At 39.5% G+C, this 12,862-nt stretch overlaps 1 protein-coding gene across 1 annotated transcript in view; it reads right to left on the minus strand.

Moving 5' to 3' along the window:
• The window catches only part of KIAA0586 (KIAA0586 ortholog), a 79,243-nt gene that overhangs the window by 20,472 nt on the left and 45,909 nt on the right, over positions 1-12,862 (minus strand). The window contains 2 exon segments of the mRNA XM_068398218.1: positions 3,811-3,898; positions 10,909-11,045. Of these exon segments, the coding sequence (XP_068254319.1) occupies positions 3,811-3,898; positions 10,909-11,045 (225 nt within the window).

Consider the following 12,862-nt stretch of genomic DNA (forward strand, 5'->3'; position numbering starts at 1 on the left):
TCTGAAGAAGCACCGAAAAACTTACATAAACCCGTAATAGGATATTTGCTTGGAAAATGCCATAATTATAGCTAAGTGATTTCATTACTTCAATTTCCAAGATCTTCTCTCAGAAATTAACCAAATTCAAGGAGCAATGCAGGCTACGCAAGCTATTCCTACCTCTCAGGTTGTGGTGGTACTCTCTATAGTGTGAAAGAATCGCTGTTTTGCTTCGCTAGTTGCTGTTTTCAGGGTGGTATGGACAGTCTTTAGCAAAAGCCTTTAGTGAAATTCAGTCCAAAAATAAGAAACAGTAGGATATTAAGGAGAAAGTAAACTTTCAGTAGAATCGTTGTTAGGAGTTTGACCAAAACAGTTCCAGTTCCAAGAAAAAAAATAAAGACCTTTGGCCTTATCCTAATCTTCTTCCTTCCTTGAAGCATCTGTTAGAGATTTGCCTCATGCCACAATAGTTTTAAGAAAAAATAACCCAAAACCTAACTCAGAGCAATTTCTGGCTGAAGAAGAGAGGCAAAGAAGTATTTAGTTGTATCTGTATTTTCAATATTACAGTTTTCAATACAGCATAATGTCAATGTTAACACAGAAGTAGCTTATTTTCAATACCAAACAGGGACTCTGGAAGCTTTTTTTTTTTTTATAGAGATTGTTTTATGGGCTTCTTGCCCTCTTATTCGTTTATAGCACAGAACATCTCCTCCCACAAGCAATCGTGCAATCTCTCTGTGGCAACAAAGCCAATTGCTTAGTGTCCCAATATTACTTTCCCATGTACTTATGGCTGCCTGAATATAATTCACTAGCTGGAGATAAAAAAGGAATTACTATCATGAAGTTGTGGTCTCTAGGTCACATTTTGGGAGTCTGTAATGTAGAAAAATAATTAAGTGAAGATACACCTAGCTCTTGGTTCTGAGCTGCTCATATTAAAGTTTAAAAACGCTCTGCAGTCAAGCATTGCCACCTGTTCTTTCATTTTAATTTAAAAATTCTGAATCATGTTAATGTGAGCCTGAAAATGCTTGTATTCTGGAAATATGTGCATTCACCAACCACAACAATTATTATCATATTAAATTTATGAAGATATATGAAAAAATGGTACAAAGATTAAAGGGTATTACAAAGCCAAAAATATATATGCATGTATATTATATACTACAAATATATGTTTTCAAACCACTGTCTCCACTATGTCTAGAGAAGGCACACATTTCAATTAATGAATACATCCAGGCTTTATTTTCAGCTCTAACTTTCAGGAGACATTACCCTTTCAGGCATGATACTTTAACAGTCCTACTGAACTTCAACTTTCATTAGAAGACATCAATCAACTTTCTTTCAGTAAAAACACATGTTCACTGTAAACCACAAAAATTTTTTAAATAACAGAAGAAAGCTCTACCATATATATAATATTTACGACTATAGTCAAAAGAGGAATCAATTGTCATGTATTTATCAATTAAATAAGTCTTTTTTTACATCCAACTCTAAGTCCAAAACAATCTCCCTTTTCTCCCAACACGCTGAATTCACACTTCAGGGCTCCAGATTTTCTAAGCTCTACTACCAATACAATCACTTACCCTTTAAACTCTGAAAAAATACCTAAATGATCCTGCCTCTGAAATGCTTCGCCATTTTCAGGCAAGTACTCATCGTCCCTTGCTATCTCAGTACAGGCAACCATTTGACATGAAGTTTTTATCAGCAGGCTGCTTTGAACTTACAGCAACATATGTGCTTAATTTTAAAACGTTGTATTTACTTAAATCCACGTGTACTTATCATGTTGCAAGTTTCATTTTTCCTTCAAATGATTCTTATTAATTTTTACCCTCAACTTTTTGACTGATTAAGTTCACTGTGGTGAAGCTTATAGAGACGAGACGTTCTGGTTAAAACTGACAGACTATTGTTTCCATTTGCAAATCCTCTAGATTTTTATTGGCTCATTAAATATGTATACTTTAAATGAGATTTAAATTATCTTGGTATATAAATCATCATCTTTTTTGTTCCTCTCAAAGAAAATTGACTACTGCCATCTCGCGGTCAAACATTCTCATCTGACATACAGACAGAGCTGGACTGTGCCCAGATACCTTGTATGACAGTATAGGTAAATTATTGTTTTTTAAAGATAAATATTCCAGAAAACAACAGATCGGACAAAAAATATTTTACTGCATTTCCATCCCTCTCTAACACCTTACTCGATGCTACAGGCTGGAAGTGCTGTCTTGTTAACACTTTGAGACAAAGCTGAGGTGTAAAAGCATGGAGCGTTAGGAAGGGTATCCCCCCTTTCCACCTTCTCTCTCATGCTTAATAGGACATGTTGCAGAAGAAGAAGAAAAGGAAGATTCCTATAACCACTATTAAGCGAAACTGCTTTTAAAGTCGGGAATAAGTTGATCCTGCAAGGCACATAACTTCCTTTTTGGTGATTTAGAGGTCATACTCAACTTACTGGAAATTCACTCTCCCTAAGCAATTTGGATTTTCTGAACACCAGAGGAAAAATACCGTTCTTCCTACGAGAAAAAATCATTGCAACATTTTCCACCTATATTAAATAAAAGAGCTAACCTCCATTTTTTAATATACTAAGCCTTTATTTACCAACTTTAAAAACATGTGTTGCTAAATGTCCCTACAACAAAACAATACATGCATGATGGTGTGCCACTTCAGTTCTGTCAGCTTTTCCATTAATTGTCCATAGAAGCTTAGCTTTAGGTTATTCATAACTTTCTTCATATGTAAGCCATGGTTTTGAAATTAGGTTCCAAGTCCCACGACCAATAACATTGGCCTAGGGCTTTTCTTACCACTTATAAATAGCTGAAACAAAATAATTCCATCAGAATTATAATTCGATTAGCTGTTTCAAAAAAATTAAATGGAAGAAGTTCAAAGAATTATTTTAAAAAGGGCTTGAAGGAAGAATTTTTCTCTACTAGGGTGGAGCAATTATAATTGCATATATTGTAGACATGCAGGTCTTTAGATTCCTGTTCTTAGCATGTAAGATTAGAACCGCTCCATATCTCACTCTACCACCTCCGCGAACTTATTATCTGCTAAAACAATTTAATATGCCAGTAATATGCAGAGTTTAAGTTATTCTAACACTGACTTGAACTACAACAAAAAATATTCTCTCCCTCTCATGCAATATCCTTAACACTTTTAACAAACACTGTTAAGTAATCTCCAAAATAGCATGGTTATACATAGCTAATACACAGGGTCCTTCACAAAAGAGTATCACTATCTGTTACACACTAGCTTGAAGCCCATCTCAAACCAGGCCATTTTAATATTGAAAATCTCTATTTTTTTCACATTTGCATGATCTTAACTCTGTATTATCTTTCAGTTCTCCTCTAGTACCCCTGCATTTTCTCACACTTATGAACCACTGCCATCTATCACAACATTATGAATATTTTGCTGGCTGAACAGCATGCTATAAAGCAATTAAGATTCAGTTGACTACATAACGTGCACATTGTAATGCTCTTGGCAAATAAAAATTTAAATAAATACTTAATTGCAAGGATTCTGATGACTTACATACAGATGCATTTCCAAGCCTTTTAGTGCACCCCAACAGTATAACTATGTACACAGATTTATACACACATATATAAATGTTCAGAAATTTGGGGAATTTGGTAGTAATGAAAACAATTTAAAGAAAACCAGAATTTTATTATACATGAACATACAGCAACGTTGAAAAGTGATGTGCTTAACTGGAAGAACTATGTTTGCTTATTGACATTGATTTACCTTCTTGTTGCATGTCTTCAGACTTCCTTCTCACATGAATAACTCGGGGTCTCACAGTCTCAACTTGCGCAGCTCCTTCGTTTTCCTCCTACATATCATATATTAAAATCGTATTAGCAATCTGACTTTTGATATAAAAGCACAGTAAAATTATGTGGAGCTTCAAGAAACATCCAAAGAGGTTTTTAAAGATTCATTAAAGGATATGCACTTGTTCTCCTTCCTTTTGACTTCAAAAGAATTCAGATCTGATTTAGCCTATTGCAATGCAATTTCCCCTAGATGAACCTCCTGGGAGCACTAGGTATGGCAAAGTGCCATTTAGATCTGAAGACATAGGAGACCCTCGATTTCTACTCAAAGCACGTGGTGGAAAGAACGTAAGATTTCTCTGGCTTTCTTCAATACCCAAGACTTCTCCCTAGGTATTATGCTCCTGAGTAAAAAGGGAAAGTTAAAAAATAAAAATTTCAGCACGCAGGTCGGAAAGCCCATGCCAAGTATAGAATTCATTTCCTTGACCATGTTTTTAAAAGCATTTTCTGCTCCTCCTGAAATTCTCTTCAAGACCTAGGTCTGCAACAATGCCTATGGGAAAACAGTTTCTTAGAGGCAACAAACGCTCTGCATGTTAAAAAGGGAGACATCGTATTTGTCAAGTACACTTGTTATCTTATGTGTTAACTGGAACAGGAATTGTGGCCCAAGGACATTCCACTACATGTAGGCAGGAAACATGAAAAGTGCAAGACAGAGTCATGGAGACCTAGAAGACTTAAGCATTCTCTAAGACAAATAAATTTGATTTCATCGCTTATTCTGTTGACCCCATAGATGAATAGAAGTTTTTTAATGAAGATTCTTAAAGAAGGAGGAACACAAGAAAAGATCATAACCATTTGCATGTCGCACAGCATTGGGAGTCTACAGACAGAACTGCTGTATGACTTCTTGGAAAATTATATGCCCTGGGAAGCGATGGCACGGATATTCTCTTGAAGATCTGATGACAAAGTACCAGTGGTATTTTGCTAGCCAAAAAAGCTAAAAAGGAAGAAAAGGAAAGTACACTTCAGTTCTGTAAGAGAAATCCTCCACTACTGTGGAGGCCACAAGTGAAACAAACAGCCAAAAATATAGATGAAAACAATAAAATTTGTATGTCTGGCAAACAATGAGCATGGTGCCACCAACGCAATCAGGGCTTCCCATTTCTTCCAGCTAACAACTGTCTCCTACAACAGGAATCTCAACAGTAATGATACCGCTTCTCATGTACTTAATGATCATTTAAGCCAGTGTTGCAAAAATCAGAAGGAACAAAAAGATAAGCCATTCAGTCACTGTCTTATCCTCAATGGCTGCACGACAGTTTACATTCCCCAGTGAACAAAGCATAGAGAGGGCTACACTAGTAGATAGCATGTCATCTCTAACACGCACCAACACAACCTCACCAGCACTGCAGTGAGCTTAAGCTGACGAGAGTGAATATGCGTGCATCTGAGATGAAGCTGGCATCTTCACAAGGCACTAGGTGCATGGATAGACTAGTCAGGATTGGCACTAACTCGGCCACTTCTACACACCATGATGTTGACCAACTCCGTTCATTGTTTAAAGCTGACAAGATAAGAAAGAGTTGAGATGGTTCTCTGAAAGCAGGAAGTTCTCATGGAAATGTGATCGAAGGCTGCCAGTGTTACAGAACATTAAATGTAAGCAGCATAACAGGATACTCAGGAGTCCATTTGAAGTGGGTTTTCATTTTGTTTTGGATTTTTAATAAGACAAACCAAAAAAACAGTTTAAACTGAACTGAGGTGCAAACAGAAGTTGAGATAACACACAGATTCATAACCTACAATTATGCATTCCTGGAAGATTAAAAAAAAATGTCTTTTGAAATATTAAAAATGAAAGCTAATGAGAATATCAAAGTGACAATCCCACTTAAAAAATGTTGATTGTATAAAAACATTCATACTTATATAAGAACATTATGAAAATATTTTGCAACTCACTGATTTTCTAAGATTTTAACAATGCATTTGGGGCTTCAAATTATTTAGATTTACCATCTTTGAAATGTTTAGCCACACAAATGAGACTTTCAATGTTCATGTCCCTCCCATGATCAAAATGATTTATCTAGAATAGGAAAAGCCCAGCTTCCTCCTAGTCATCTCTTGCTTCTTAGAGCTAAGAGCACAGGGGCAAAGTGGCCACAAATAACAGTTAATTGCTGTACTGTTGCACAAGAATGGAGAGAAGGGGTCAAACTGAAGATGCATTTAGTCTGGCATTCTGTCTAACAGTGGCTAAAAGCATATATAAATCTCAAAAAAATCGAATGCCAGAAATGGAGGAGCAGCCAAGGAATTTGGGTAGATAAGAAATTCCTGTATGACTTAAGCCATTTGTTTTGGAGTGAGTGATCACACAGACTTCACTCTTCATGGCTAAAAAGCAGTTGCTCTACATTGCCCTAAATGAAAAGACAATGTTCCTTCTGTTGGTGAAAATCTGATCTACACACTGGTGCCAGGGAGCAAACAAGTGGTACATATATGGCAGCTCCATATCACTGCCCACAACATCCCTGAAACGAGGATCCTGTTCAGACAGATTACAGAAACCTCCCAAGCTTTGCCATAACAAACCCTAACATCCAGGAGGATCATTCCCAGTTAAATCAGAACAAAACTCTACCAAACCCAAGGCCCAGCTGGACACCATCTGAAATACAGTGTATTTTCTCAGGTCTCTCAGCAAACACCACGAAAAGCCTAGTTTTGCTCCTAAATAGATTCATCTTCTTGCTTTGTACGTAGCTGATAGAGTTTTGTTTCAATGAAGGCAAACACTGCCTAGAGATGAAAAACAAGATGTGAAACAACTGATGTGAGAGTCAGTGACTAACCTGGGAGGAAAACTTCTAAGAATTTTAAAGTGATTATCGTCTTAAACATTGCATAGAATGAATCATTCTGAAAGCTTGAGCGTCTCTTGCTCTCTTAGCTGATATTATGTTACCAGAAAATCTGTTTCCTACAGGCAGGTGACAAAGCAGATCCAGCCGTGGATGTGAATACAGATGCCATCCCTAATTGAAACTAGGGGAAAGGCTCATCATTGTCACATGGTAGATAGATGCTGTCAAAGCAAGCTTTCAAATCACCTGGTACAGGGATTTTTTTTTTTCCAGAGAAGGATGTATAGATCTAGCAGAGGATCTTATGGAGCACAGCTTTGCCCCATCCAGGATAGATGTTTACTGTGGTTATTGCTTATAGGTATGGTCATGTCATGGAAAAGCTAAAAAGTTAACCTGTGAGAAAGAGTGATTTAGAGTCTTACATCGGGAACACCCACGTACAGGAAGAGGTTATTTTGTTTTGGGGAAAAAAACAAAACAAACAATATCACACACACAAAGTCTGAGGGTTGGTTTGTTTGGTTTGGAGGGAGGGTGAGTTTTGCATGCCAGCAGGCAAAAAAACCCACACTAAGGGTTCAGATGCAAGAAAAAGTTTCTAAAGATAATATATAACTATCTGATATTAAAGATAAGATAATATATAACTATTAGTATATTTTCTATGAAAGACACTATGTCAGATCACCTTACATTTCTTACATAGGTAAGACTATGTACATGAGTAATCTTACACACGGTACATTATCATTTGCCTGTAACCCAGGCAGACAAAAATCAATCCTAACCCCATCAGCTAATTCTCCAGAGCATGAGATGCAGGTATCACTGGGTTCTTCATCACAGCTAATGGTGCTAAAAGAAGGAAACACATTTTACCCTCTCTGTCCCTTTTATTTTTGGCTAGTGAAATGGTAACAAGGATACGAGCTTCACCCCAACAGAATCCAGTCTTGCCTGTGAACAATCATTCTACGAAATAATATGTTCTGGAGATCTCAGAGTGAGAGGTATAACATTTAAAATCCTCTTTGAAGGTGCAACACATCGCTTCACATGACATACTTACTTAAGAACTACTCAGACACCAATGGCATGATACACACCAAGGCTCAAAAACATAAAACCAAAGATACTTCAGGTTATTTTTAATATAGAACATCAGGGAAGGACAGAATGCATCCAGGAACATAGCAACCATGGTAAGTATAGTATTACTTTCAAACACACTGTGAAGCTTAACATATTAAAGAGCAATCTGCCACCTCATTTTTAGCTTTTGCCACTCGCTATTTGAATTTATCTTTAGTTAGCCAGTAAACCATCATCTCTAGGTAACAGCACATACTAATGAAGTAGCAATGGATTAACTCTATAGGTTTCAGGCAGAGATCAACAGGATCTTCCTCTGCCTTCAAGTATTCTGAGGTACATCATTACTGTCTTTCCAACCCTGCCCCTATAATGACAACAGGGCCTGGTTGTCATGGGGGATTTCAACTACCCTGATATTTGCTGGGAGGCCTACTCAGCCAGCTATCCTCAGTCCAGGAGGTTCCTCCAGTGCATTGATGATAACTTTCTGATGCAAATGGTGGATGAGCCAACTAGAAGAGGAGCGCTGCTGGATCTTATCCTCACTAACAAGGAGGGTCTGGTTGAAGCAGTGAAGGCTGAGGGCAGCCTTGGTTGTAGTGACCATGAGATGGTAGAGTTCAGGATCTCATGTGGCAGGAACAGAATAGCTAGCAGAATCACAACCCTGGACTTCAGGAGGGCCAACTTTGGCCTTTTCAAGCAATTGCTAGGGGAAATCCCATGGGACAGGGTACTAGAAGGTAAGGGGGCCCAAGATAGTTGGTTAGCATTCAAGGACTGCTTCTTCCGAGCTCAAGATCAGAGCATCCCAGCAGGTAGGAAGTCAAGGAAGGGTACCAGGAGACCTGCATGGTTAAACAGGGAACTGCTGGGCAAACTCAAGTGGAAGAAGAGGGTGTACAGATCACGGAAGGAGGGGCTGGCCACTTGGGAGGAATATAAGTCTATTGTCAGAGGATGTAGGGAGGCAACTAGGAAAGCTAAGGCCTCCTTGGAATTAAACCTTGCAAGAGAGGTCAAGGACAACAGAAAGGGCTTCTTCAAATACATTGCAGGTAAAGCCAACACTAGAGGCAATGTAGGCCCACTGATGAATGAGGTGGGGGCCCTGGAGACAGAGGATAAAAAGAAGGCAGAGTTACTGAATGCCTTCTTTGCCTCTGTCTATACTGCTGGAGGCTGTCCTGAGGAGCCCCGGACCCCTGAGGCCCCAGAAGAAGTCAGGATAGAGGAGGAATCTGTCTTGGGAGATGAGGGCTGCGTCAGGGACCAATTAAACAATCTGGACGTCCATAAATCCATGGGCCCTGATGGGATGCACCCGCGGGTGCTGAGGGAGCTGGCGGAAGTCATTGCTAGGCCACTCTCCATCATCTTTGCTAAGTCGTGGGCAACGGGAGAGGTGCCTGAGGACTGGAGGAAAGCGAATGTCACTCCGGTCTTCAAAAAGGGCAAGAAGGAGGACCCGGGGAACTATAGACCGGTCAGCCTCACCTCCATCCCCGGAAAGGTGATGGAACAACTTGTCCTTGGTGCTGTCTCTAGGCACATCAAGGATAGGGGGATCATTAGGGGCACTCAACATGGCTTCACCAAGGGGAAGTCATGCTTAACCAACTTGATAGCCTTTTATGAGGATATAACCCGGTGGAGTCCCTCAAGGGTCGGTACTGGGACCAGTACTATTCAATATATTCATTAATGACTTGGATGAGGGAATAGAGTGCACTGTCAGCAAGTTCGCTGATGACACAAAACTGGGAGGAGTGGCTGACACACGGGAAGGCTGCGCAGCCATTCAGAGAGACCTAGACAGGCTGGAGAGTTGGGCGGGGAGAAATTTAATGAAATATAACAAGGGCAAGTGTAGAGTCCTGCATCTGGGCAAGAACAACCCCATGTACCAGTACAAGTTGGGGACAGACCTGTTGGAGACCAGCGTAGGGGAAAGGGACCTGGGGGTCCTAGTGCACAGCAGGATGACCATGAGCCAGGAATGTGCCCTTGTGGCCAAGAAGGCCAATGGCATCCTGGGGTGGATTAGAAGGGGTGTGGTTAGCAGGTCAAGAGAGGTTCTCTTCCCCCTCTACTCTGCCCTGCTGAGGCCGCATCTGGAATATTGTGTCCAGTTCTGGGCCTCTCAGTTCAAGAAGGACAGGGAACTGCTAGAGAGAGTCCAGCGCAGAGACACAAAGATGATTAAGGGAGTGGAACATCTCCCTTATGAGGAGAGGCTGAGGGAGCTGGGTCTCTTTAGCTTACAGAAGAGGAGACTGAGGGGTGACCTCATTAATGTTTATAAATATGTAAAGGGCAAGTGTCATGAGGATGGAGCCAGGCTCTTCTCAGTGACATCCCTTGACAGGACAAGGGGCAATGGGTGCAAGCTGGAACACAGGAGGTTCCGCATAAATATGAGGAAAAACTTCTTTACGGTGAGGGTGACCGAACACTGGAACGGGCTGCCCAGAGAGATTGTGGAGTCTCCTTCTCTGGAGACATTGAAAACCCGCCTGGACGCGTTCCTGTGTGATATGGTCTAGGCAATCCTGCCCCGGCAGGGGGATTGGACTAGATGATCTTTCCAGGTCCCTTCCAATCCCTAACATTCTGTGATTCTGTGAACTGAAGCTCCTGAAATGCTGAATCAGTGGGTTACAATTGGTGAGGCCAAACCTCTATTGTTGCTTCTTCTCCCATATATCCATAATGTTATTCTTCTGTATTTGAAGCACTGTGCCCCTAAAACATTGGAATGCCCCATCTGAACTGAGTTTGTGTAGTATTAGATCCTGTGAGACCAGTGAAGCTATGAGGAAGTGCAGAAAAGGTAAGAGAAGGTCTGAGCCTAACAGAAAACATATTGTAAGGATTCCATCACAGTAAACACAATCATTTTTATTACACACATGTAGTTTTTACTTCAGTTTCTCAGCTGAATGTGTCACTTTAAATGCACTGGTTCTGTGATGTCAGTCATCACAGTGAAACAGGAAAATTTATTTTCCTAGGTTTGAGTTTGCACTTTCTGACTAGTCATAGAAAAGATCCTTTGACTTTACCTGGGACAGGTCCTCTGAGAGAGATGTCACTCTGCAGCTTGGCTGGGCTGCTTGCACAACAGGATTTGAAACTGGTTGCGATTCCAGTTCGGCCATAAGCATTGGACCACGACTTGTATCTGCATTTCCAAGAATTTCTGCTGAGAGACAAAAATAAAGAGAAAAAAATTCCTTGATGAACTGGAGCAATAATCTCCCGGTCAACTCATATGGCAGGATGTGGAGCCTTTCAAGATTCAACACTGGGACATGCAATGTTAAAGAGAATTATTTCCTCCTTACATGGCTCATTGTATATCCCCTAAATTGTTCTTGTGGGGAAAAAAGAAATAAGAAATACATGCCTGTGGAAATTGAAAAAAATAAATCAGTTTTATCATCTGTAGATTTCTAACGTGGCAAGCATTTATGATAGCTTCAAAGCTGTACAGTTCATCATACCATTATATGCTTAATGAGCTTTATCACATGTATTGTAAAGAGATTGGAAAGGTTTCTTCATGAAAATGTTTCACTGTTGTATGAATGAAAAGAAACCTGTATATAGTCTTTTTTAAAGGGATAATTTGCTATATAATCCAGTATTTATCATGCTTTTGCAGCCTGCAAGTGTGTAAAGCACCTTTATGAAAAGTGTACTGACAGCTCATCAACTAACTTTAGCCTTCTGCTATAATACAGAGCCAAAGAATGAATTTTAAGCCTAATTAATTATAATTATTGCTTAATTAATGTAATTATTGTTCACTTTAAGACTACATGTGCTACATTTCATTTGCATGTTGGTTTTTGTATCCACGACTTTAAGCACTGAAAACAAGGATTTATAAATGAAAGACTGATCATCAAGATGCTGTTATATACCTACATAAGCAATACCTTCTCCATCCTACAAACAGACATCACGTTTCCATAATACAGATAAAAACTGGTCACAAAAACTGAAGATACCCATAGACACACAATCTCCAGAATTCTCACAGATGTATCTGTGAGTGACTCATTCTGACAGAGGAACTGAGTATCCACTGCAAGGTTACATGTACAGAGATATACACCCTGAAAGATATGAACTTTTACACCCATTGATGTAATAATTATTTAATTTTACCTCTAAAAATAATTCTGAAATAAAATGATGGACCTACATTGCAATTGTTGTGGCTATCAGGAAACAGCGCTTCATCCTGACTTGCAACAGACTGAAGGACATGCAATCTCACATACCAGTGGACAGATACAAAAGATTTGGAAGAAAAGTGGAAACAACCACAGATCATTCCTTCTCTCCTTCCACCTCCCCCCCAAGAACAGATTGTTTCCTATTCAGTGTTGACTTTGTTATCAAAAGGATTTGGAAACAAGATTTTGTGTTCCTCCCTGATACGAAAACACTCTTGTCTCTAAAGCAGATCCTAGCTGTTAGACAATGTTGTTTCCTTAGCAATGTCAATGAATACTGTGCTGTGTGTTCAGAGGTGGGGAGGGAGGGAAGCTAAGTTAAAAATCATCAGAATGCAATAAAAACTCAGTCTGGGATTAGTATGGATTGTGTAAAAGCACAGGGCATTCTCCTATGGTTGTATGTTCAGGTCCCTTGCCTCCTCTAAGAAAATACTACAACAGAAACAATAGTACAAGATTTAGAGAGACGAACATAAAAAATTAATAGAGAAACACACTGCTGTTAGATTACCACTACACGCAGGAGGTGGTTTTGCAAAGTGTTAGTATTTACAGGACAGGCAAACAGCATCCTAAATGAAATTAAATAGATTTTAAAAAGAGAGAGAAGATACAAACATGTTATGCCAGACACAGCTATGGACAGTCTGGGTAAGAAAGAAATATCCCTAGTAGACAGGTCTTCACATTACCTTGCCTCTAACTCTCTATATGGTCCTGAGCACTATCAGAGACTTAGAGCAGATTGATCTAGATCACTGATGTATTC

This window comes from Nyctibius grandis, chromosome 4 (assembly GCF_013368605.1).
Source record: "Nyctibius grandis isolate bNycGra1 chromosome 4, bNycGra1.pri, whole genome shotgun sequence".
Classification (NCBI taxonomy): domain Eukaryota; kingdom Metazoa; phylum Chordata; class Aves; order Nyctibiiformes; family Nyctibiidae; genus Nyctibius; species Nyctibius grandis.